The sequence below is a fragment of the Felis catus genome, chromosome E1, assembly GCF_018350175.1.
Source record: "Felis catus isolate Fca126 chromosome E1, F.catus_Fca126_mat1.0, whole genome shotgun sequence".
In the NCBI taxonomy this organism is placed as follows: domain Eukaryota; kingdom Metazoa; phylum Chordata; class Mammalia; order Carnivora; family Felidae; genus Felis; species Felis catus.
The window spans coordinates 23,314,536-23,341,906 of NC_058381.1; the positions used below are offsets into that span (position 1 = coordinate 23,314,536).

The 27,371-nt window shown below is 43.3% G+C and overlaps 1 protein-coding gene across 1 annotated transcript; it reads left to right on the top strand.

Annotated features, from left to right (window-relative positions):
- The first annotated feature begins 9,315 nt into the window (after positions 1–9,315).
- LOC101081091 (C-C motif chemokine 3-like) lies at positions 9,316–11,394 on the top strand. Its single transcript, XM_003996577.5, has 3 exons — positions 9,316–9,754; positions 10,353–10,467; positions 10,871–11,394. Exons 1-3 carry the CDS (start codon positions 9,679–9,681, stop codon positions 10,959–10,961), a joined length of 282 nt encoding a protein of 93 aa, XP_003996626.1. The 5' UTR covers positions 9,316–9,678; the 3' UTR covers positions 10,962–11,394.
- Positions 11,395–27,371: the final 15,977 nt, after the last annotated feature.

A 27,371-nucleotide genomic window follows, 5' to 3' on the forward strand; every position in this document is an offset into this window, starting at 1 on the left:
TTGATAGGTTTTAACTTTATTAACATCTCTTCTGTTGTATTTAATCTGCTCTGAATTTTTATTTCAGTTATTGCATTTTTCAGTTCTGGAATTTGCTTTTGACTTTTGCAAATCTGCAGTCATAGTCATTACAGTTTTTAGTGCCTTGCCAAAAAGTTCAAGCTTTGTTTGTCAAGCTTTTTGTTCACTAACATCTGGAATCGTGTTTTTAAAACTTTCAGAGTTTCAGATTTTGAGACCACCCAGGCACCCAGGTGTCCAAAGAAGGCCCTCTGTCTGTTTAGAGGCTGGTTCACTTTTTTTTTTAAGTGTTTATTTTTGAGAGAAAGAGAGAGCACGTGAACAGGGGAAGTGCAGAGAGAGAGGGGGACAGAAGATCCCAAACATGCTCCCCATTGACAGCAGAGAGCCCCACGCAGGGCTTGGACCCACCAACTATGAGATCATGACCTGAGCTAAAGTCAGATGCTTAGCTGACTGAGCCACCCAGGCCCCCCAAGGGCTGGTTACTCTTACTTCTAAGACATCAGCCCAAGCAGAGAATGGTTTCCTAAGGTCTCTTCACTGGGGCAGCCCTGGACTCTTCATTTTCCTCGAAAAAGAAAATGTAAAAGTGTAAAAGGTTCAGATTACCTCCCCTGCAACCTCTCCTCAATTGCAAACATCTTTAGTCTGGAGGAGATCTCTAATGCCAGGCTCACATCTATGGATTTCCGTCTTTTCTGGGATCTTAGACCAACAATTCCTTACTTCTTGCTTGCCTAGCTTAGGCTCACTCTTATTAGGGAACTGTGCATTCCTGATAACTCTGTTTCAGGTAGAACAAGGGCACATTAAGAGAGGGTTAATTAAGGGCTAATTAAGAATGTGGTACTTGCTCTGGTCTGCAGGCTTGATTCCAATGTTACTAGCTGTGTGACCTCAGGTGACTTTCTTAAACGTACCGAGACTGTTTCCTCATATGTCAAAGGGAGATAATCAGTATATACAACACAATGATATTTTGAAGACTAGACAATGCATGTAAATTCCTTGGTACAGGATGTGATGTGGCTCATAGTGAGTCCTCGAAAACTGTTAGTTTTTATTCTTAAGAAAGCAGAACTTAAGAAAATGCATAAATACACATGATTGAATGCCTTGATTTGTTGTTCATACAAGTGGCGGTTTCCCTGGTGCATATAAATCTGCATTTGTTTTGAATACTTTGCTTATTCTTCAGCCTATGAGGAATGTGTCACCAGCCTAAAGACTGGTATCATTAGAATGAGACTTATCCTTTTTCTCTTGTCTTCCCTTCCTGCTCAGATGTCCCTAAATATTCCCTCTCATTCTTTCCAACCAATGAAACTGCTTTGTCAGGAAAACCAAACCAAAGCAAAGAATAGTCAAAAGTCCAAGATTCACCTAAGAAAGCAAAAATAATCTTTATTATTCTGACATGTGTAACAGAGTACAGGGCTCATTAAAAACTCAATATGCATCTATTGATGGATTTGGTCCAGTGTCTACTCAGAGACAGAACAGTTTTTCACTATCACACTGAATATGGCAACCACTGTATGACTGACTGGGAAGAGACTTGGGGATAAGAGGGTGTCATATGATTGCTCAAAGAAAAACACCAAATAATAAAACAATTTACAATATTTAAATAGCTTAACTAAATAAAAGTTTTCAGAATGCAGTTAGGAGAAGGGAGAGGGAATTTCTGGAGTTGTGGCAGCAGCTCTCTGGTTCAGGTCCCTGCTGCTCAATCTACCCACACTTCTAACGGGTTTCTTCTGGACCATTTGGATTCTCCTCCAGGCCCCTGATGTATTCCTGGACCTAGGCACTGCTGGGGTTGACACAGAAATACTGTGTCAATTTGTTTGGCAACAAATCTATGGAGAAGGCAGAAGTATTATATAGAGAATGAGTAAGGACATTCTTGACCACCTGTGGGCACTTCATCTTCATCCCTGTGGGCAGCTTAGGGCTGGTCCACCTTATCAAGCATCATGCCCCAAACCTCAAGGATTCCTGGTTCTCCCCTGAGTGATTTATGGAGATAACTCAGGCCACTTCCTTTCTGCTGTTTCTTTCTTCTCTCCTCTCTCTTTCTGGGCATGACCTCCTTGGCTCCCTGCAGACCCAATCCCATGTCAGGAAACAGCTCAATGGCCTCTCTGTGTGTCCTGCATGCACAAAAGGCCCCCATAAGACTAGGCCTTCTTAGGACAACTCCTTATCTACCAGCTGGAGCACCCCCTGCTCTGACTCCTGTGAACACTCCCAACCCCCATATCTTGTGTCTCCCCAGGGCTAGGCGGGAGGACTGATACTTCCACGACACCATGTTTGGGGCACGGGTCACTGGTCTTAAAATAGGCAACCACAGGGGCGCCTGGGAGGCGCAGTCGGTTAAGCGTCTGACTTCAGCCAGGTCACGATCTCGTGGTCCGTGAGTTCGAGCCCCGCGTCGGGCTCTGGGCTGATGGCTCGGAGCCTGGAGCCTGTTTCCGATTCTGTGTCTCCCTCTCTCTCTGCCCCTCCCCCGTTCATGCTCTGTCTCTCTCTGTCCCAAAAATAAATAAACATTGAAAAAAAATTAAAAAAAAAAATAAAATAGGCAACCACAGTGTTGTGGGGGATCTTCAGGGACATACAGACAAAGCAGCAGGGGGATGTGGTGTAAACCTTATCTGTGAGGGAACAAGAATAGCAAAAGTTGCTGTGGAGCCCAGGCAAGTCTGAGAGGGTCTGGAAGAGGTGAAGAGAGATAGCATAGCTCAGAGTTGAGGCATGGGAGGAAAGGAAACTGGAAATAATTTGGCTTTTTAATTAATTTGTTTGTTTCTCATTAAATTCCCTAGTCTTGTCTCTGGATTTGTCTGTTTTGGTCTCTATCTTACTCTGCAGGGAACCAGCCTATAGAGCGTCTACTCCCTTCTCCTAACTTTCTTTAGGGTAAAAAAAATTTTTTTTAATCCATTAAATCATATGGAAACTGAGTGAAAGTTGGAACAATTTTTATAACTCTTGGGAATTGCTGAGGTGATTCTAAAATTTACCGGCACCAATAAGATCTCAATAGACCTAGATTCTACCTTATGTTAATAATCCAATAAACTAGACCTCAGTGATCTCATCTGAGAAATAGGATAACCTTTCCTAACTTCCATTCTGCAGCCTTGATCAACGGACTCCTTTTGAACCCTTCTGAGGAAAACAACCACATCATTTTGAAAGCCCACTTGAGGCTCTCAAATGTCACATGATGGTTCTCAGGCCATAGCACTAGGAAGGTGTGGATCGACTTCTGGCCAACATATGGGGAGCAACTGTTGAAGGCAAGTGGACAACAGACTCACTTTGTGCATAAGAGCAGGGGGCCATGGTGCAGAGGAGGACAAAGATGGCAGGCACGAGCCCCCTCATGGTGTTGGACAGGCAGAGCATTGTGGGCAGAGCTGAGATGGGGCTTGGGAACTCACTACTGCCAGACTCCTTCTGGGATCTGACCTATGTCTATTCCTTTTTATAGTCAGCCTTGGGCCATGGGAACACAGAAATTGGAAGTGGTGCCTAAGCAAGACATTTCAAGTACAGTGTTGTCATGTGAGTTCTACAACCCAAGGTTTCCTATAGTTATAAGAGAGGTTTAAGGTGCAAACAAGAGTGGTTCAATTACTAATTTAATTGGGGTGCTCAAGAGGAAGTTGTTTATCCAGATGGGGGACTAGCTTCCTTCCATAAAGCAGAGTGTTTTTTTAAATGTTTATTTATTTTTGAGAAACAGAGAGAGAGCATGGGGGTGGGCAGAGAGACAGAGAGAGAGAGACACGGAATCTGAAGTAAGCTCCAGGCTCCGAGCTGTCAACACAGATCCCCATGTGGGACTCTAACCCATGAGCCTTGAGATCATGACCTGGGCCGATGTTGGGTGCCCAACTGACTGAGCCACCCAGGCGCCCCATAAAGCAGAGTGTTCTGATGGACTTCCACAGTGATTCTCCATGTAAATGTGACAGGTGTAATAATGTCATTCAGTGTCAAGCAGTATAAACCAAGCTTAACTACACCCTAAGGAAAGAACATAATTGGAAATCCTGGAGGTACAAGAATAGTAAAAGTAAGGATTAGCTTTTCAGTAATTGGTCTATTTATCAAATACTCCTCATAGACCTGCAATGAAGTCCGGATTTTATACTGGATGAAGGTCAGCAGTCTTACAAATGTCCATACTCTTTCAACCAGAAGCGACTTCTCAGACTCTATCCTAAAGAAATGAACTCATCAATGGGAAAAATTTTAGGGACAATATTATTTGGTGCAGCTTACCTATAATCAAATAATTAACACCAAACTATATATTCCACGGTGTTGGAATAATGAAGTTAATCCACTGATGGACTGTTAGCCAGCCACGTAAACAAATAGAATGACAAAAATACTTGGTGTTTACTATTAAATATTAAAAAGATAGATGCAAAATGTTAAATGTAAATTTGTTTTAAAAGTCCTAGGAAGAGGAGTGCCTGGGTGGCTCAGTTGATTAAGCATCCAACTTTGGCTTGGGTCATGATCTCATGGTTTGTGAATTCAAGCCCCCATGGGGCTCTCTGCTGTTAGAGCAGAGCCCGCTTTGGATCCTGTCCTCTGTCTCCCTCTCTCTCTACCCCTCCCCCACCACTACTCTCTCTCTCTCTCTCTCTCTCTCTCTCTCTCTCTTTCTCTCTCAAAAATAAATAAACATTTTTTAAAAATCCTGGGAAGAAAAAAAAATCAGAAAGAAATAAAACCCTCTGTCCATGCCTGTCTGTTCCGCAGCCCATGTCCATGGAATGTCTCTCCTCTACATGACCTGCTTCTCTCTGGGAAAGAGGAATGATTTTGACATTATATAAGGAGACGAACACTAGCTGTTGGTGTCACCATAATTGTCAACAAATCTGGGACAGATCTGGAGAGAAAGAAGAAAAACTGCAGGACCAGTGTGATGTCTACCCTCAGCGTGAGGGAGCAGCAATCAAGAGTCTGAGAAAAGTGAGTCAACTTCTTCCACCCTCTGAGGGGCCCAGCGGGAAGTTGATGGAGAGATGTCACTGCTCAGAGCTGCTGAGTGGGACACAAAAGGAACCAAGGAAGCAAGGCATTTCTTGTTTGCCTTGAATTTTTGTTTTGAATCTCTGTCTTATTCTCAGTCTCTAGCTCCCTCTTGAGGGAGTATAGCTATTGGAACCATGAGCCCTTTCTCCACCTCTTTTAGGGAAACTTCATCTGGTCTACAGAAATATTTCCCAGAAGACCTCATCCTCTTCTTCTTTTTTTTTTTTTATGTTTATTTATTTTTGAGAGAGATAGAGAGACAAAGAGCAAGCTGCAAGTGGGGGAGGGGCAGAGAGATAGGGAGACACAGAATTTGAAGCAGGCTGCAGGCTCTGAGCTGTCAGCACCGTGAGATCATGACCTGAGCTGAAGTCTGGTGCTTAACCGACTTCATCCAGGTGCCCCCAGACCTCATCTTCTGTAAGTCAGCAAAGGGTGGAGTTTCTTGGGAGAACTGAGGGAAATCTGCCACTAGACCTGGCATCTGCATCTTGTTAGAGACTGAGCTAAGCCTCAATTTTCCTAGCTACAAATGGGTTCTAACCTTCCTCTGCCTCTTGGATCCAGATACAGGATAGATAAAACCCCTTGGGAAACACCCTAGAACATTTTGAAACCTTTTGTGATGTTCTTTGCTTTCATTTAGGGACTCCAGCTATAGGACTTAAGTGATATGGTTTAGACATCTGTCCAGACCACTGGGACACAACCCTAATAGCAAAAAGGGTAAGGGTTGAGAGTCTTGTGGTGCAGATAAGACTGTGAGCTGAGGAGATGGTCAATAAGGGCAGCTGTGGAGACTTTAAAGATGCTGGGCACAGAGGAGTGTGGGCAAAGCCAAGACAAGACTGGGCACTTGCTGCTGTCTATATCCTTCTGGGGTCCAAGCCATGTCCTTGTCCCTTCATAGGCAACTCTGGAGCATGGGAAGCCAGGGGTTGGGGATGGACAGAGAAGTTGTTGTATGGTGTCATGTTATGAGTCACATATGACATATGTCACTATGAATCACATATGCTAGGGCACCTGGTGTCACATGAAGGCTCAGGGTACACAAGAATAGCTCAGTCACTTGCCTGTTAAACTGACTGTGTGGAAAGGTTTAGGACAGTGACAAGAGGTGAGATGTCGTGTGTTAGAGCTCTATGTGCATGGAGAGATCTACAGATTAATGATTCCTCCCACAGAGCAGATCTGATGCTTAGCCACAGCTCTTCTGACCATACAGACTGACATCTATGGTGATGCTTTAGCATCCTGGGCACACAAGTCACACTTAAACCACACCCTGGGTGAAAAGGACCATGACATCACGTTGATCAGAGCGCTTCTAAGAAAATTATTAACCAATGAAGGGGAAACCAGGAGTTGTCACCAGGGGACCAGGCTTAGCTGGTTCCTTCTACTAAGGGCAGATCTGTCTACAAACTGCACCTCTCGCCTTTTGCGTCCACAAAGCAGACATGTCTGATGCTCTTCAGTGGTGCTTTGACTGCACTGATGTAATGTATATAATGATATCATGGAGTGTTTTGTAGCTTGATCTATATTTGATCCAGGTCCAGATGGACAGAATGGAATCAGGGAAGCCTGGGCCACAGGCACGGCAAGAGTGACAAAACCTGCTTTTTCTTCACTGTTTCATTCACCAAGAACTCTCAGATCTCTATAATATACCATCACTGGGTTTGACAACAGGGAGTAAAAATGAACACACATTAGATAATGGGGTATCTATACAGATCAGGAGCCTTAAGTGTCCTTACTTTTTGGCCCTGAAAGTCAACAGCTAGGAAAATATCCTATAGAAATAACTTCACTTACGGAGAAGGTTTTATGGGTTAGATGTTTAGTACAGCTTATTTACAAAATAATTTAAAATTAAAAAAATGGAATCTGTCCAAATGTGCTTCAATAGTGCATGATAATATTAATGCACTGGGCTCATGGTTGAATAAATTAGGCAGCTCTTAAAAAATACTGTAATGATTTGGGAAAGTCTTATGATGTTAAGTATAAATAATAAAAATAAAAAATTACATTCATATCATGATTACAACATTGCCCCTCACCTCCCAGACACACAGTAAAAAAAGTAAAGAAACAAGTTAGCAAACTGAATTATCATAAACCTAGAAAAAAATTGCACTTGAAAGAAATAAACCAAAATGTTAATAGTGGTTAGGTTTGGGTAATAACATATTTCCTATTTTCCGGGAAAGAAATCTTACTCAAATTATGCCTCAGAATTCACACGTGCCACAGTAAGACAGGAAGAATATATAGGCAAACACCCACATCCTTACTGGCACTTGCCTTGCCATCTACTTAGCTTTCAGAAATAAAATAAGTTTTAATATTTTCTGTATTTTATATATTTTCAAATTAGCTTTTGCTAGGGTGACTGGCTGGCTCAGTTGGAAGAGCATGCGACTCTTGATCTCAGGGTCATGAGTTCAAACCCCACATTGGGTGTAGAGATTACTTGAAAAATAAAATCTTTAAAATAAAATTATCTTTTGCTACTTTGGGGGTGATCTGCAGTTCACATTACAAATCAAGTACAAACACCCAATTTGAATTAAAAACATTAGTAATGTTGCTTTTTCCCTACTCCTATGAGACTCCCTTCTACAAATGTGGAGAAGACTTTGTGCAGACTTGATCTCTGAGCAGCAGCAGCCATTTTGTAACCATGAAGTGATAAGATCCACCCCCCCCCAAAGAAAAGCCAACAAAATTTGGGGGGAAATAAGAAAAGAGTCCCTGATGATGTCATTAAGCTGCCAGACAAACCCTGGAAATGCCATCTTGACTTTACATTGAGGAAACAGGAAATGTTCTAGGATTTTTGAGGAACAAGGACTTCCTTTGAAAATTTCTTCACTTTCTTGGGGCACCTGGATGGCTCAGTTGGTTAAGCATCTGACTTTGGCTCAGGTCATGTTCTCATGGTTCATGGGTTTGAGCCCTGCGTCGGGGTCTGTGCTGATGGCTCAGAGTCTGGAGCCTGCTTCCAATTCTGTGTCTCCCTCTCTCTCTCTGCTCATCCCCCACTCACACTGTCTCTCTCTCTTTCTCTTTCCCTCTCTCAAAAATAAACATTAAAAAAGAAAATGTCTTCACTTTCTCAGTTACAAGAGATGAATACGCCACCACTGATTTAATTGTAGGTCCCTTTTATTTTCACTTTTTTGCTTTTAGGGTCCTTTTTAAAATTGTTACAAATAAGCTGTGACAAACACCATTATGCATACAATGTTCTTCATCTTTGTGTTGATATCTGTAGGATAGATAATGGCAGAGTACTTTGCTGGTCAAAGGGTAACAACCTTTGAGTTGTTGAGTTGTTGAGTTTAAGGCTCATCATTCACTTAGCCCCCCAGTTAGCCCAACTAACCCAGGGCCCAGCTGTTTTGTGTGAGCCTCAGCCTTTTGATAGTGATGCTGTGAGCTACAAATACCTGGGGTAGGTACTGCTTGTGGTGAGCCCCTCAGACATTTCCCTGACTGGAGCCAATGTTGTGACTGGATCAGCCCTTGTAGTTCTTAGGATTGTAACAACCACAGGGAAAATTTAAAATACAAGGTTTATTACTCATAGGGGTACACGGCATGTCTGAGGGTCACCCAGTGAGGTTACTGGTAGAGAGAGAATAGAATGTAGACCTGGTGTTCTGCTTCTTTTGGTGTTAGGGGCGGGATGCCTGGGGCTTTGTGGGTTCACTATTGGTAAATGTAAAACTTAAGAGCAGGAATTAGAGTGCAGGAAGGGAAAAGCAGAGTGGCTCAAGTGGCCAGTGATATAGGTTACTCAGGCCTCTCTGAAGGGAGAAATTTATGGACGGGGCAGCCTGGCTCTTTATCTAGTGGTGTCATAGGCAGTGAGTCTTTGAAATGGGTGCCTCAGCAATCAAAAGCTTACATTACAATCAAAAGAACACTTAGGTTACCATCAAAAGAGCTAATTGCCAGGCACTTATAGTACCTGATATTGCAGAGATTTGTACACGTTTGATGATCCAGCCAAAGTCTGAAAGGCCAGGCTCAATCTTGCCCCTTGGTAGCTGAGGCTTCCCCAATTCTGCTTGTCTCCACCTGGGGTGTGTTTTAGCATGGGGTGTGTTTTTCAAGACTCCATGGCATTGTCACCTGTGTCACATCGATGCCATTTGAACAGCTGGGGTGCATATCAGAAGGCCCTTTGGGTGAAATGCTTGATGGATGGATCTGCTCTTGTGAGAAGGCGCCAGCTAATTGGGTCACACCAGCATCTCACCTCCTCTCACTGTGGGAACCATTTCCTCCTCAAGTAGGCAACCAAACTGTTGTTGCAAATAACCTGAACCCTTGTGGCCACCCAGAGCTCTCCTGGCTTTATGCAACTCACGCATGACACCAACACCAACGATTTAAAATCCACCCCACCCACCTTGGTTTCCTCAACTTTCTATATTTTAATGCCCTGAGGCTGCTTATAAAGAGAAGACATGGCTTAGACCCCAGAAGGAGGCAGTGGCTGCAAGTCCCCAGTGTCAGCTCTGCTTGGCCACTGCTTGATCTCACACTCTGCTGCCCAGCGACATGGAGGTCCCCAAGGCTGCCCTGGCTGTCCTGCTTCTCACCGCGACACTCTGTTCCCAGACCTGCTCTTCCTTTTGTGAGTCTGTCTTCCCTTGTCCCTCTTGCCCTGCCCTCCTGCTATCTGCCTGTGGCTTGGACCACAAGGCCAAAGTCTTGTGGCTTAGCCGCTCCAAGTAGAGAACTTCAAAAAGATCTCAGAGACTATTTCCTGAGAAGGATTTTCTTTCCCATGAGGTTTTAGCAATTCTGTTGTCCAGCTCTGGGAGAGAGTGGGAGGAAGTCCCTTTCTAAGGGTAGAAAAATGGACGCCCAACTGGGATTTCGACAAGAGGTAGAATCTGTGTCCAACTGGTTCCCAGGGGTGTGGCCTTGGCTCTCCTCATGAATTCCAGATGCAACTACCCAGGGAGAGGCAGAAAAGGAGTAGTTTGTTTAGAAAACTCAATTCCCTACAGAGAGACAGAGAGACCCCCAAGCCAAGATAGACACTGAAAGAGAGACACAGAAATAAAAATGTCCAGGAAAAGATCTCTTCCTTCTGGATCTCTTTGTACCCACATTGCCACTCCAGAGAAATACTGTCTTCTTCCAGTTCTTCCTGATCCTCAGGGAGTGGCTGACTTGTCCTTTCTTCTGAAGAGTGACTTAGGGTCTTTCTGTTCTGTCTCTCTCAGTTGGTGCCGACACCCCCACCTCCTGCTGCTTCGTCTATATCTCCCGGCAGATTCCACGCAAATTTGTGGTCGACTATTATGAGACCAGCAGCCAATGCTCCAAGCCCGGTGTCATGTAAGGCCCAGTCTTCCTGCTCAGCCTAAGGAAGGAGATGGGAGGTCTGGGGTGAGGCATCCCTTGAAGGACTCAGCCTTCTGAGACCCATCAGAGCACAGTATGCCAAGGGAGGCCACTGCCATGTTTTCTCACCTGGTCTGGTGCCTGTAGGGAGTCCTGGAAGACCTGTCCCTGGACAGAGGGAAGAGAGAGTTGAGGTGACAGTAAGAGGTTGGCTTTCTGAGTGGACTCCCACTGGAGACCTAGAGAAGGTCATGATCCCCAAGATTGAGGGCACATTTTGTGAGCATATGGATAGACCCTGAGAGGTCTGAGGCAGAGGAGGATGGAGGGATCACAGTGGATCCAGGATTCCCCTGCTATATTCTTCAGTATGTAATCCTTCCACCCTTCTCCACAGCTTCCAAACCAAAAGAGGCCGGGAGATCTGTGCTGACCCCAGGGAGGCCTGGGTCCAGGAATACATCACCAACCTGGAGCTGAATGCCTGAGTGGCCTAGAAGCTACAAGAAAGGTGTTACATCTATGTGCAGACTGGGGGGCAGTCACCTGAGCCAAGGCAATGACCTTGGAACTCTGGAGGCACTTCTCCTATGGGTCACACCCCCACCCCCAGCCACACGCTACAGCCCTTTTTAACTTTAATTTTAGTTTTTGTATCTTATTTAACTTTTGTAATTTATTTCCATTGTTGACTTGTGTGATGTAATAAATATTTCTGCTGACATCTCACAACATCCTCTCCACCTCCCCACGACCCTCCCTTTTCTGTTCTCACACTCAATATGTGGATCAGTCAGCAGGATTGGCACTGTCTTGTAGCTGTTGTATCATATATATCAAACAACAAATGTTTACGGAGTGGTTTTGCCCAGCACGGCTCTTCAAAATATTGAAGGTCCTTACATAAAAGGTAAACCAGCATTTTCCTTGTGATGACTCCATTGATTGCGGTTTCCCAACTAATCAGAGCCACAGGTTGAGAAGAATACTGGGTGTGGGGGGAGTTTCGAGACCTCTGAAGAGGGACAGAAACCACAAGAAAGGGACAGAGTGCCAATACCGTGGTGCCAGACACTTCCTGGAGATACTTTCCTGGAAAGTTGAAACTGACTCATTGTTTTATCACCAAATCATAATTGATGCAATCTAGGAAATCTTTCTACTTAAATGAATACCAAGATGACGCACACTGTGGTATATATTGGTGCATGTGAGTTCATTTTCACAAGTGAAGCTTTCTTCAGAATGATGGTTGATGTCCATTGAGGGCTTAGCAAGTGCTGGGGGATTGGGAGCCTATGTCAGTGACACTCTGGCAAACCTGCCTGCAAGGGCTACCTACCTGCCAGCTGGCTGAGAGCCCTGATCAGCTCCTCTGTTGTTCCACACTCTACTTTCTGGGAGAATATTCTCCATAGCCATATCTGGGGGGAGGCTTGGTGGCTACAGTGGTCAGAATTATAAATAAAACTACAGAATGAATAATTTTTTAGTGTATGTCCCATGCAACCAATATTTGGGATATACTTATAAAAATTATTCATTGTATATCTGAAATTCAAATTTACCTGGGGATCTTGTGTTTTATCTGGGAACCCCACTTAGGGTGAATACTTTTATAGAGGTTGTCTGTTTCTTGCTGGATATGGATGCCTAAGGGTTGGATTAAGTTCAAAGCAGTGCTTTTCAACCTTGATTTCATGTTGGAATCACTGGGGAAAGCTTTCTAAAACTGCAGTGTTATGAATTTAGTTCAGGTTTAGTTAGGTGGGGCTGGGCATCAGTGATTTTAAAACTCCCCTGGTGATGTTAACACACAGTCAGTTTGAGAACCACTGTTGGGGTGTAGTCATCAGCTGTTTGGGCCAGCCTTTGGGGTTTCAGAGTCAATATGGCTCCTTTCTAATTTTTCAAGCCTTCTGATCTGGTTTGGGTCACTTCCACTGGATGGTTATTTGGATGCGGAGAATCTGTCAGTCAAGGTCGCTGCTAGAAGTGGGTTCAGAATGCCCCTCTTGCAGCACAGCGCTAGTCTTCCCTTTTAGAGACACACCCTCTCCCCTGTGTCACTGACTTCTATCTCCACATTGCCCTCTGCTGCTGAAACAGTGCCATCCATGGGTATGACCAGCTCCCCGCCTCTGGCTGCATCCTAGCTCTTTCTTCATGAAGAATGTGATTGTTCATTTTGTCCACAAGATAAATAGTTAAAAGGAGGAGGGGTTCTGCAGAGAGGATGGATCTGACTGTTTCTGGGCCCTGTTTTTTCATCCTTCCTAATCTCCCATCTTCCCATTTCTGCTTGTACTAACATCACCTTGCAGTGGAGAACTCTGCTTTTCTAGTCAGCAAGCTCCAGGTCACTGGTGTGCAATCAGCTTGGTGTGCAGCAGCAAGCCAAAAAAGGGCTTCTCCTAAGGAAACTATTTTTTCCCCCTCTTTGCTATCAGACACACCAATTTCAAAGTGAGCAAATCTTTCTCAATGGACTTTACTGATTTATGCAAGAGTTAGTCAGTCTCCAACATCTTGAATTTTCCTGTTTGATGCAACTGTGTTAAGAAGATGAACATACTAAGGGCGCCTGGGTGGCTCAGTCGGTTAAGTGTCCGACTTCGGCTCAGGTCATGATCTCGTGGTTCGTGAGTTCAAGCCCCGTGTCGGGCTCTGTGCTGATGGCTCAGAGCCTGGAGCCTGTTTCAGATTCTGTCTCTCTCTCTTTCTCTCTGACCCTCCCCCGTTCATGCTCTGTCTCTCTCTGTCTCAAAAATAAATAAACGTTAAAAAAAAAAAAGAAGGTGGACATACTAAGAATACATAATAGGCCATGGGGGTAACCAGCTGGAGGTGTCCTCACTGACTTCGACCTCAGCTTCTTCCCTCAGCCAATTATACGTTCGTTGTGGGGTATGTGCTACTTATGGCACTGCACCAGTTAGGGATACTTTGAGTTATAGTACCAAAAAGGCTGACTCAATCTGGACTAAGGGATAAAGGGAACCTGCTAGCTCACGTAACTGAAGCTTCAAGAAGTAGATTAGCTTCAGGCAAAGCTTGATCCAAAGCTTTGGATACTTGGTCCTCAAGTATGATGATTAACCATGTTTCTTTCTGCATTTCTGATTTCCCTTCAATTTTAGAGCTTCATCCTAGGATGAAGCTGTAAATTAAATCACTTTGCTTGTAGGCACTTTCAGGTTTTACAAGTTACCCCCTTGAAACCCCTTCATTGGGCTTTGAGAGGAGGAAAGGGGATGACCTTACCGTCACAAAGGTGGAACCCACTAGGCTAGCCATTCTATTTCCTTTCTGTCTCCCCTGAGAGTTAGCAAATGATATTGTTCATCAGGGAACTATGCACACAGAGGACCCCTGAAAGAGAGAGACAGAGACAGAGAGAGAAAGAGAGAAGGGGAAGGAGGAGGGGGGAAAGAAAGAAGTATTGGGAGCAGCTGTGTTTCTACCACATGGACTGAGTTTCCCACCGGATTCCTAGAAATAAGATAGCTAGAGTAAAGAGTATGTACATTTAGGGGCGCCTGGGTGGCGCAGTGGGTTAAGCGTCCGACTTCAGCCAGGTCACAATCTCACGGTCCGTGAGTTCGAGCCCCGCGTCAGGCTCTGGGCTGATGGCTCAGAGCCTGGAGCCTGTTTCCGATTCTGTGTCTCCCTCTCTCTCTGCCCCTCCCCCGTTCATGCTCTGTCTCTCTCTGTCCCAAAAATAAATAAACGTTGAAAAAAAATTAAAAAAAAAAAAAGAGTATGTACACTTAAACATTTGGTAGGAACTGTGCCATTGCTCTTTGAAAACCCTATAAAAAATTCCACTTTTTGATACAAAAAAACTAGATCATTTAAAACAAAATGAAGCAAGTATGCCTTATCAAAAAAATTAATATATGCTTGCATTTCTCGTGTGTATGTTGAATTTCTCCCTCTTAAATTTTACAACAGAGACCATGGCTGAGTCTACCTTTCTTATACTTAAAAACATCATCTAGGCCAGAAGTCAGCAAACTTTGTTTACAAAGGGTAGATAGTAAATGTTTATGGTTTTGCAGGCATACAGTCTCTATTGCAAGCATCAACCCTGCCACCGTAGTGGAAAAGCAGCCACAGACACTATGTAATAGAATAAAACTTTATTTACAGAGACAGGCATCGTGATGGATTTGTTCTGAGGACTATAGCTTGCTAACACTAATCTACATAATCTAAATAATTTGGCATTCACAATAGAAGTCTTGTGTATATTGGTTGTTATTTTTTTCCATCTCTAATGTTAGCCACTGCTTTTGTAGAGCATGGATTCTAGGAAACTTATATCCAGGTAACATGTCTATTACTATATGCACTTTATTAAGAAAAGAGTGGTGGGGCGCCTGGGTGGCTCAGTCGGTTGAGCATCTGACTTTGACTCAGGTCACGATCTCGCGGTCCGTGAGTTCGAGCCCCGCGAGTTCGAGACCCGCGTCGGGCTCTGGGCTGATGGCTCGGAGGCTGGAGCCTGCTTCCGATTCTGTGTCTCCCTCTCTCTCTGCCCCTCCCCCGTTCATGCTCTGTCTCTCTCTGTCTCAAAAAAAAAAGTTAAAAAAATTTAAAAAAAAAAAGAAAAAGAAAAGAGTGGTAAATCCTTGTTGATGAATTCACTGGTTTTTGGTCCTCTGTGCATGTAAAATCACTTGAAGTTTCGCTAAAAGTATGGATCTGTAGATCCAAACCCAAGGAATTCTACTGTGAGCATTTTTTAAACTTAAAAAAAATTTTTAAGAATGTGTATGTACTTTTGAGAGAGAGAGAGAGAGAGAGAGAGAGAGAGAGAGACAGAGGTGAGTGGGAAAGGGGCAGAGAGAGAGAGAGAGAGGGAGGCACAGAATCTGAAGCAGGCTCCCGGCTCTGAGCTGTCAGCACAGAGCCCAACACTGGGCTCAAACCCATGAACCATGAGCTCATGACCTGAACTGAAGTGGGATGCTTACCTGACTGAGTCACCCAGGTGCCCCCTATTGTGAACATTTTAAACAACCATCCCTGGTGGTTCTGGGATGCTCTGAGAAATGCTGGCACAGGTTTGCATCTTAGTTATTTATTAGCTGAATGACCATGGCCAAGGTGTTTTAACTCTCTGAGCTGACATTTCCTCTTCTGTCAAATGGAAACCTTGGTGAGATTGTTAGGATTTATAGGACAGTGCATAAAATTCTTAAGAAATCTTGGTTCATGAGAAAAATAAACTTAAATGCATGAATTTTTATTAAGAATGAATATACTTAGTACATATACATTATGTGCTGGGTGCATAATATTTTATAGAATAATCATTGTTTTCTAACATAATGTTTTATTTTTAACTTTCAGGAATATGTAGATACTGGCATAATTGTCATTTCCTTCCTGCTGAGTTCTCCTCTTCAGATTTTCCTACTCTTTGCCCCCATAATGTTTCCAACCAGAGAGCCTGACTTTGTCACAAAACAAAACCAATAGAATCACCCGAAAGACTGGTTTGCTTTTAAGAAATTCCATTATTTCACACGGCTGAACACGGAAGTGGTAAATAACATTCTATAAATATTTGTTGGTTGATGGTTTTGAAACAGTTTTCCCCTTGAAAAAGCTAAACATAAGCACTTACCTATACCCTATGTGTCAACCACTGTGTGATTGGAGGTGGGGTGTGTGTGTGAAAGAGTATGGTAGGATCTCTCCCTGCACGTGGCCAAGAATGCATGGAAACACATTACAAAAATCAGTCTAAATAAATTTAAATTGACATCAAGAAGAGGCCCAGAACCAGCACTTAGCACAGTAGCTTCAGGAGTTGAAGGAACATTCCCTGGGCTCAGGTCCCTGCTACCTAATCTGCCCACAGATGTAACCAGTTTCTTGTTGCTTCCAGGTCACTCAGGGTTCAGTGCCAAGGTCAATGATGTACTTGGCACTAGGACTTGATGGAGCTAGCACCAACCTCTGGCCTCTTTGGCTGGGAAGCTGTGAAGAAGGATAGAATTATAAAAATTGAGGAATCAGCAGGAGATTTCCTGGTCTCTCATTGATCCCGCTGACCCTCGCTCTGTGTTGGCAAGCTGAGAGTCTGCCTACTTTCTTGGGACTATTTCCCCAACCTCAGATTCCTAGACCTTTCCCCAATGACTTAGGGGGTTTCCTCAGGAATTCTCTCCCCTGTCATTTCCTACTCTTTCTTCTCTGACTAGGGCAGCTCTTCCCTGGCTCCCAGGTCCCAGACCAGATTAGAGAATACTCCTGTGGCCTCTCCTTGTGTTCTGCCACTGGATAGGACCTCAGAGCTCCAGGTTTCCTAGAATGGAATCTGCTGATGCCTTCGCAGGCTGTTTCTTATGCGAAGTCCTACTGGCTCCATTCCTGCATGTCCTGCCTCTCCCCATGGGCAAGAGGACCAGCCCTTATGTGGCTCTGGCTACTGGTCTCATAATAGCCACCTATCATTTTGGTAGGGATCTGCCAGGGGACATAGAAAAAGCAGCAGATGTTTGAGGGCCTTTGACTACTCTGAGGAAAGGAGCAGCCTGAGCCCGAGTCATTTTTCATTGGAATAAGTGAGCCATCTCCTTCTGCCCAATGATAAAGTCAGAAGAAAGAAGATGGAGTTAGCATTGTTCAATAGTAAGAATCCTCTCTCTCTCTTTTCTGAGGTTTCATCTTGTTCTTTCATTTGGAACATGTTCTTCTGTTTCCTTACTTTGCTTGACTCTGTGTTTGTTTCTACGTATTAGATGAAACAGCCACCTCTCTGAGTCTTGAGGAAATGGCCTCATGTAAGACAGGAAACATCATCCAACCTCGCCCCAGCTCTTGGTATCTCTTGAAACTTTGTGACTCTCCAAGCATCCAGTTTTATTTTTGATAGTTCTTGGTTGCTGAAGGCATGCCAACACCTGTCAGTGTCCCAAAGGAGAAAATCCCTGTAAGCCCCTAGGTTTTTTTGTTTGCTTTTTTTTTTTTGCAGACATAATTCCCTTATAATTAATACTTCCTAGAAAATGGAGTTTGATGTTACTTACAATTATGTCAACATTCATAGAAGCTGAACATCACAGGCATATGGGTGGGTGTACTATCATCACAAAATGCCTCTACTTCCCAAGTAGTTTTAAATTTTAGCTATGGAGGTCAGTTACCTCAGGCCAAAGTACCATGGCAAGGAAACAGGGTTTTACAGAGAGAGGGTGTGTGTGTCTGTCGCTGTTTGTGCAGTACCCTGAGTGTGGTAGCCTCTTCTCCCCAATTGGTAGTCTCTGATGCTATAGTCCCATGAGACCAGAAATGCACCACAAAAACTGGGATGCCAGTGTGCTACTGTGGAGCCAGGTAAAGGGAGAGGGCAAAAATAGTGCCTCCATCTGGGAGGATATCCTGATAGACCCTGCAGTCTGGGTGCTTCGCTGGGTTTTCCAGTTTGCTCAACACTTTGGGTCTGGTGGATTCGAGGCCTGTTGGTTTTCAAAGCCAGGTGTTTGAGGCTCATCTCTCTGGTGCAAGTCTTAACAGTTGGGGTGCCTGATGTGGAGTAGGGTCCCTTAGCTCCTCAGGGAGAAGCTCCTGACTGAGCATCACAGTGCAGGGGTGGGAAGCGGGTGAGGGGTGGGAAGTTTATTGTGAGATCATGTCTCAGTCTCTCCAAACCACCTCCCTGTGACTTTTCTCATTTGCCCATGTAACATGGCTGCTTAGCTAGTTTTCTGGTCTTTTTAGAGGAAATTGTCCCCTGTGTAGCTGAACACTCGGTGTATCCATGGGAGGAGGTGAGTTCAGGATTTTCTTGTGGTGCCATCTTGGACTGACAGACTCCTCTACCAACTGTTTTTCCTCTAGTCTGAGGTTTGGTCTCTATCTCTCTCTGCAACTAATGGAACAGTCTGCCACTTGTTCCAGTTCTATTGGGGAAACTTAACCTTGCTGGAAGGGATTTTTCCAACAAAAGACTGTCTTTGTAAATCACCTATAAGGAAGTACTGGGATGAGTTTGTTACTCAGTTGATCACTGGGAAGCAATTGAAGCTGGATTCTGTCTCCTGTTGAAAACCCACTCAGTCTTCCTCTTCCCAAAACAAGACAAGTCCCCATCCTGCCCTCCAGGTACATAGACTAGGATGCTAAAACTCCTTTGGAAAGAAGAGCTGCCTGAATAGATAGCCCAGGGCATTTTGAAAACTCCTTGGGAAATTTTCTATTTTGCTTGGGTACTGCTATCCATAGGACTTTGGCAATATGGTCTGACCCCAGCAGAGAGAAGGACTGCAACAGGAAATAGCAGCAGGAGGGTCATGAAAGGCAGGCTGGGAACAGAGGGCCATGGTGAGGAGGACAGAGGGGGCCCAAGAATGTGGGCCAGAACAAGGCTGTCTGTTGCCAGCCTTCTTCTGGAGTCCCCCCCCCACCCCACCGCCCCTGTCGGGTGAGCTCTGGACCCTGGGGAGATGGAAACTGAGGGTGACGAGAGAGGAAATTTTTAAGTATAGTGATGGCTTATTGAATTGTATATACAAGAGGGGTCTTGGGTAACCACAAGGCTCAGGGCATTTGCAAGAATTGTTTGAGTGCTCAATTGACTGGGGCTGTTTATAGGGAAGTGGTTTCTACAGCAAGAGGAGGTGAGATGTTGGTGTCATCCCAGGACCACACTTAGCTGGGTCCTTCTCACTAGAGCTCTGTAGTCATAGTTTCCCCGGCAGAGCAGAAACTTCTGTGTTACTCCATAGTTGTTCTAAATTGATAGATGTGACATGCAATGATGCCATGAGTCCTGACCAGCACACCCAACTTAAATCATACCCAGGTGGACAGAGCTCCATGAGCAAAACCTGGGCTTCAGGAGCAATTGAACATGTAGGCAGTCTTTCCAACACTGCTCATTCCAGAGATATTCCACAAGAGCCCCTAAATGCACAAGGCAAATGGCATAAAGACATGTTGGATGTGGGCACTGATACACACAAGGAATCTTAAAATGACCTTAGCCTTTGACCTTGATAATCTATGTCTAGGAGTCTGTTTCCTATGTAAATGAATTCAAATATGGAAAAATATTTGTACATTAGAACATTTGGTCTCCAGCATATTGATAGCAATTCAAATTTGGGCCAAGTTTAAGTCACCTGCAATATGGAAATAATGACAAAAATCATTGTATCTTCACTTGATTTACTGTTAGGAAGGCTTTACAAATAGTGCAATGTCAGGGGCACCTGGGTGGCTCAGTCGGCTAAGCAGCCGACTTCAGCTCAGGTCATGATCTCATGGTCCGTGAGTTCGAGCCCTGCGTCCGGCTCTGTGCTGACAGCTCGGAGCCTGGAATCTGTTTCGGATTCTGTGTCTCCCTCTCTTTGACCCTCCCCTGTTCATGCTCTGCCTCTCTCTGTCTCAAAAATAAATAAACGTTAAAAAAATTAAAAAAAAATTTTTTTCAAATAGTGCAATGTCATGGGAAATGCTTATGTTATGATGAGGTAAAAAAAAATGCAAATTGGCTTATTTTCATCAGGACCCATTCAGTGTGTTGGAATGTGGTCAATCCCATATGATATTTTTTGGGAATGCTGTTTCCAGGAAGGAAGGGAAATAGAAGAAGTAAGTATGAGGTGTCCCCTATCATCTATGCCTTTGTCCATCCAATATTAAATGATTCTCTTCTCTGCCTCACTATGGGCAAGCTCAGTAATGGTGGCTCATTTTTCTGAGAGTACTCTCCTTTTCCCCATCCCCAGTCTGCTGTTTATATGAAGCAGCATGGGTGATGCTTGTGGTAGAGCCCGCTCTACCCCACTTAGTATGTCCTGGAGTGGACATGCAGCATGGGTTTTTGGTGGTTGGTTTTGTACCCTGAAGAGCTTAATGCTCTTTAGCCTCCCATTTGAGGAATGGTCATTTATAAGGCAACAGGAAGCACACAAGTCAGTGTCTTCTTAAAAATAAAGTAATTCATGGGGCGCCTGAGTGGCTCAGTCGGCTAGGTGTCTGACTCTTGATTTCGGCTCAGGTCATAATCTCATGGTTCATGGGATTGAGCCCTGCATCCAACTCTGCACTGACAGCACAGGGCCTTCTTGGGATTCTCTCTCTCCTTCTCTCTCTGCAGCTCCCATGCTCTCTCTGTCTTGCTCTCAAAAATAAATAAATAAACTTAAAAAAATAAAATAATACAGGAAGGTAGAAGATAACAGTTCCTAACCCAGAAAGCAAAGGATATAAAGCCCTCATCACATATAAAGTGTTAGCGCCTTTCATATATCAGGAAAAAAGTGCACTGGAAAAAGGCAAACATATTACAGCGAACACATGTTTTTTTCTGACCAGCATTTATTTTACAACCCTCCTGATAGCAGAAACCCACTTTACCTTCTTCTGTATAACGCCAGACGTTAAGATTACATGACATTCATCTAACTCACAGATCCAGTTATGTGCCTTGATTAGCTTAAGCGAATCAATGGAACACATCCCCGTGGCCACAGAGATTGGTTAGAAATTGTGTTTCTGATGTGAGGGTCAATCAAATCCGAAACAACTTAGGGATTTTCTTCAACGGGGACCCAGCCTCTCTTCCCTGTGGACAATGAGCAAGGATTCATGTAATGCTGGAAGCTACTGGCAGCCATCCTGGGACTCTGACATGGATGAGAGATCAGAGAAGAAAATAGGACGGTGGGAGGCCACAGGGCTGCTTGTATGCAGCCTTGCCTGGAGCCAGTACCCTTCAGTCTTGGGTCCATAAGCCTCATTTATTCAAGCCTCTTTAAGTTAGGTTTGTTTGCTTGTTTTCCTCCTTCAAACTACCAGCACCTTCAGAAATGCAGAGACCTGTGTCTATGCAGAGGTAGAGGGTCTGTTAAAAGTAACAGCTCCCAATTGAAGTGTGGGATTGACTAAACTGAGGTAGGAATTTGCCAAGGACCTCGTTAAATGGAAGTGGTTTTTAAACATTGTGTGCATGGGAATTATCTGGAGCCTTGTGAAAACAGATTGCTGGGCTCCACCCCCTACAGACAGGAGAGGGGAGTGCTCAGGATTTGAATTAAAAAAATATTTTTATTTATTTTTGAGAGCACACAAGTGGGGGAAGGGCAGAGAGAAGGGTACAGAGGATCTGAAGTGGGCTCTGTGCTTATAACAATGACCTCGATGTGGGGCTCAAACTCACGAATCGCGAGATCATGACCTGAGTCAAAGTCACACACTCAACTGACTGAGCCACCCAGGTGCCCCAGAATTTGCATTTTTAATATTTTCCCAAGTTGATATTCATGCTGTTGTCTGGGCACCACCGTTTGAGAATCACCCTTACATGGCTGAACAGAGCACTATCATCTCTTGGTGCTAAGGCTCTGTGCCACCTACTAAGTTTGCAACATTAAGGAATTTGATAGGAAAGAGTTAAATATTGGACTATAATAGCTACTTCTTGCATCCATCAGTGAACTCCCTTGAGAGTTTAGGCTACGTTGAAATCGCCTTATCTGAAATCAGAAAAGGACAAAATTCAGCTTTGCTAAGAAAAGCTTTTCCAACCTGATGACTGAGAGCCAATAATCTGGAATCTCTAAGTGCTAGAAATGCAGAGTTTTCTACTTAAAGCTAAAGTTGGTGCAAGCAGAGGCAGGGAGATGAGAAACAGAATAAGAAAGAAACTATTTCTGCACCTCCAACTCCCCTTCCCCACCTTCTTCTATGAAATATTTCTCCTCCTTACTTAAGGAAGACAGTCTGCTCTATGTGAAGGTACAGGGAAGACGTGGCTTGGGGTGAGGCATCAGCTATCTGTCACTTCTCCACATTGCCCCACCTCTGCCGGGGCCAGAGGTGTCATGGTGACTGCAGTGCTGAGGCCTGTGCTATGAAGCACACATTCCCACCCTCAGTTAACATGCAAAAATATCGCTGGACAAGCTCTCTGCTTCTGGTTATCCAACCCATGGAATTGATCAGAAGCAGAGAGATCAGAAACCTACCATCATTAGAAGGGTATTACATCATCAAGGAAACCACAAGACCAGCCAGAAATGACCGTTGATTGCTCAACCCCTAAGGCAACCCCAGGCTCCTAGCTCACACAGACAGGAATAGGCAGTCCTCAGAAAAGGGTTCCTCCCCAGTGCACTTCTCAGATGAGTCCAGGGAAGTCAACCTAAGAGGCTGACCAAGGATCTCAGTCACATCTCAGTCTCTGAAATGCCCCATAAGCTGGTTAACAATGCAATTGCCATTCTTCTTCCCGCCCAACCCCCATGGGGGTCATTGTTCTGTTTACTCTGTTCACAAAATTTGTATTTAAGGCAATGTTGGACATGGTTAAGCTTTTCATTTGGCTTTGGGTTTCTGGACCTTAAGAAATCATTCAGTGTAAATAAGCAGATATTGTTTGTCCCAGGATGCTGGGACACCAATAGAGAAGAAACAGTGATAGCTTCATCGCTTCTTTGGGAACAAAGTCTCTCATTATGACAGTACTTCACACTTGTTATGGGTGTCGGTGGTAATGGTGTTACAGGAACAGGGCCCCTCATAGTGGAAGGGGATTGTAAGACGTTGCCTGAGAGGAGCTTTGTGTGCGAAATGAGAGCTTTGTGTGTGGTATTGTATTTGGTATGAAAGTCTTGGGCAAAGGACTTGTTGGTTGCATTGTCCTCATTATATAAAAGCCATTATGGCATCAAAACTGTTATGACTTGTCACCATGAGCTCTATCTTCTCTGTGGCAACTCAGAATCACCAGCTATTCCAATGGACAGAATATCACCTATCAAAGAATAGGGTCAAATGAGGCAGGAGAGATAAGCAATGCATACTCACTGAAAAATAAAAGGGAAGGGCAGAAAATAAAAAGGAGAAGTGTCCATTCTTAAAAACTAAATAATCTTCATTTCCTCTAAGAAACCACAGTTAGCTACTTGACATGTAGCTTTCCAAATATTTGCCGTCATAAATACGTATGTATATATTACTTAAATTTTTTTTAATGTTTATTATTTTTGAGAGAGAGAGAGAGAGAGACAACACAAGCAGGGGAAGGACAGAGAGAGAGGGACAGACAGAATTCAAAGCAGGTTCCAGGCTCTGAGCTGTCAGCACCGAGCCCGATGCAGGGCTTGGACTCACAAGCCGTGAGATCATGACCTGAGCTGAAGTTGGCCACTTAACGGATTGAGCCACCCAAGCACCCCTATATGGCTTTTAAAAATAAAACAAAAATAGGGTGTCTAAGTGACTCGGTTGAGCATCCAACTCTTGATCTTCGCTCAGGTTATGATCCCAGGGTTGTGGGATTGAGCCCTGCATTGGACTCTGGGCTGCATGTGGAACATGCTTAAGATTCTCCCTCTCTCTCTCCCTCTGCCCCTCTCCCCAGATCCTGCTCTCACTCTCTCTCAAAATAAAAAATAAAATAAAAATAAAACAAAAGTAATATTATTCTATACATACAGTTCTAAATCATGCATATAGAGTATATATACATATATTAGATGTAAACACACTTTTTGCACATAGAATTATGCATATTTTCCAGAGATGTGAATGTGTATTATTCTTTTTACTGACTGAAGAATTTTCCCTTGATGGGTATCTCAATTGTCTACTGATTTACTCCTTAGCTCATGATTGTTTCCATTAGTTTTCTGTTTACAAACCATGCTGAAAAGAATATCCTTGTGCCTGCATATTCCTGTCCTTTAGTAGTGCTGCTACAAAACACATTCCTAGAAATAAAATTAGGGCAAATGGTATCTAGGTCAAATAGTATGTGCATTTTAATGTTTGCTTAATAGGATCATTTAATTGTACTCTAAAGAGTCTGATCACTATAATTCTAAACCAATTTTGGAAACAAAAATTAGATTATTTTAAACACAATGAAATCATCATGGCTCATAAAAATTAATACATGTTTGGTTTTCATACAAGCCTTTTGAATTTCTCTTTTGCAGAAAGGGCTCTAGCTCAGTGTGCATTTGTTATAGTTATAACTATAAATGGGGCAACCCATCTATTAAGTACCTCAGCTTTCATGTTAAACCTATAAGCAGGTTTGTAGTATAAGCCTACATGCTCCACATGTAGGCTGGTTGTCTTTTCCTTCTCTAACATTAGCCATTTACTTTGTGGAGCATGGATTTTACAGAAATAGTGTACAATATCCCTGTTACTCTCTGCAAATAATATACTGCATTTGGAAAAGCGTAGTGAGAACCACTGAAAGGGTCAGTAGGATGATGAGGTTGGTAGAAATATAAATTCCCAGGTCCATATCTGATATGGATTCTGATATGAGTGTCTTTTAAAAGAATTTTTTTCATGTTTATTTATTTATTATTATTATTTTAACTTTATTTTTTATTTTTTAAAATTTACATCCAAATTAGCATATAGTGAAGCAATGATTTCAGGAGTAGATTCCTTAATGCTCCTTGCCCATTTAGTTCATCCCCCCCTCCCACAACTCCTCCAGCAATCCTCAGTTTGTTCTCCATATTTATGAGTCTCTTCTGTTTTGTCCCCCTCCCTGTTTTTATATTATTTTTGTTTCCCTCCCTTATGTCCATCTGTTTGGTCTCTTAAAGTCTTCATATGAGTGAGGTCATATAATTTTTTCTTTCTCTGACTAATTTCACTTGGCATAATACCCTCCAGTTCCATCCACGTAGTTGCAAATGGCAAGATTTCATTCTTTTTGATTGCCGAGTAATACTCCATTGTATATATATACATCTTCTTTATCCATTCATCCATCGATGGACATTTGGGCTCTTTCCATACTTTGGCTATTGTTGATAGTGCTGCTATAAACATGGGGGTGCATGTGTCCCTTCGAAACAGCACACCTGTATCCCTTGGATAAATGCCTAGTAGTGCAATTGCTGGGTTGTAGGTTAGTTCTATTTTTAGTTTTTTGAGGAACCTCCATACTGATTTCAAGAGTGGCTGCACCAGCTTGCATTCTCACCACTGGTGCAAAAGAGATCCTCTTTCTCCACATCCTTGCCAACATCTGTTGTTGCCTGAGTTGTTAATGTGAGCCATTCTGACAGGTGTCAGGTGTCAGGAGAATTTCATTGTGGTTTTGATTTGTATTTCCCTGATGATGAGTGATGTTGAGCATTTTTTCATGTGTCGATTGGCCACCTGGATGTCTTCTTCAGAGAAGTGTCTATTGATGTCTTTTGCCCATTTCTTCCCTGGATTATTTGTTTTTTGGGTGTTGAGTTTGATAAGTTCTTTGTAGATTTTGTATACTAACCCTTTATCTGATATGTCATTTGCAAATATCTTCTCCCATTCTATTGATTGCCTTTTAGTTTTGCTGATTATTTCCTTTGCTGTGCAGAAGCTTTTTATTTTTATGAGGTCCCAGTAGTTTATTTTTGTTTTGTTTCCCTTGCCTCCAGAGACATGTTTAGTAAGAAGTTGTTGCAGGCAAGATCAAAGAGGGTTTTTGAGAGAGAGAGAGAGAGAGAGAGAGAGAGAGAGAGAGAGACAGAGTGCGAGTGGGGTATGGGCAGAGAGGGAGAGAGACGCAGAATCTGACACAGACTCCAGGCTCTGAGCTGTCAGCACAGAGCCCAATGTGGGGCTCAAACACATGAATGACGAGATCATGACCTAAGCCAAAGTCGGACACTTAACTGACTGAGCCACCCAGGTGCCCCATGATATGAGTATGTTAAACAATCATTGCTTGTGATTTGAATACAGATGGATGGTGTTTTGGGACATAACTTTGCTAGTGTTTAAGAGTGAGTCTATAGTTATATCAAGGTCTAGTTTTGGAACTCAGTTGTTCCATTTACTTTGCTGTGTGATTTTGGCCAAACTGCTTAACCTTTCTGAGCCCAGCTGGAGTTTACTCTTGTATCAAATGAGGATATTAACAGTACTTAAACCGTAGTGTCATTGTGGGGATCAAATGGACACTGCATAAAAGCATTCAACCTAGAATAGTCTCAAATATGTTAGTAATTGTTATTAAGAAACCTTGATTTAGGGGCACTTGGGTGGCTCAGTTGGTTAAGCACCCAACTCTTGATTTTGGCTCACGTCATGATCTCACAGTGACATTGAGCCCTGCATCGGGCTCTGTGCTAATAGCACGGAGCCTGCTAGGGATTCACTCTCTCCATCTCTCTCTCTCTGTCTCTCTCTCTCTCAAAAATAAATAAATAAATAAATAAATAAATAAATAAATTCTAATTTTTAAAAAAAAAAAAAACCTTGATTTCTATGCATTATGTACTATGAATACTTTTGCCATAATATCCATTGCCATAATGAATTTTTCTGTAGTATGTATATTATGATTTGATTTAGGAAACATTCTTAATTCTAACAATCTGGAGATGTGGCTCCAGTGTAAAGCAGAGTGTCTCTGTGCTCACTCCCCTTCCATCTTTTCCAATTTCCCTTCGTTTCACATCTGTCTAGTTTTTGTCTTTTGACCAGTGATTCCAACTTCCCAGATAAACCAAACCAAATTCAATGTCAGTTTTCTTTCCAAAGACCATCTTTATTATTTCTCCAGGCTGAACACATCCCTGAACAATACACATATGTCAGTCTGGTGACTTTGGTGCCACTTCTGCCTAGAATAAACTATGACAGTCACCAAAGGGGGGATGCTGAAGATATCTTGGTTTCTCTCAGAGCAAACAGTCCCAAACAGAGTATTACATTGAAAATAAATAACAAAAATTAAATAATATAAATAAGTTGAAATTTAAGTTAAAAGAGTTCCAGAGTGTGGCTGTTTGGCAACAACCAGCCCACATGAGAGTTAGATGTGGAGGTTACAGCAGTGTTTCCAAGGCTTGGATCTCTGCTCCCTGGTCAGCCAACTGAGTTTCACTGGGTTCTCAAAGCTTCCAGGCCAT

What these genes read in the sequence shown, in the direction of transcription:
- LOC101081091 (XM_003996577.5), top strand. Translation starts at nt 9,679, where the DNA reads ATGGAGGTCCCCAAGGCTGCCCTGGCTGTCCTGCTTCTCACCGCGACA. An exon ending in CCAGACCTGCTCTTCCTTTT is followed by an intron (nt 9,755 to 10,352) that starts GTGAGTCTGTCT and finishes TGTCTCTCTCAG; the next exon opens with TTGGTGCCGACACCCCCACC. An exon ending in TGCTCCAAGCCCGGTGTCAT is followed by an intron (nt 10,468 to 10,870) that starts GTAAGGCCCAGT and finishes CCTTCTCCACAG; the next exon opens with CTTCCAAACCAAAAGAGGCC.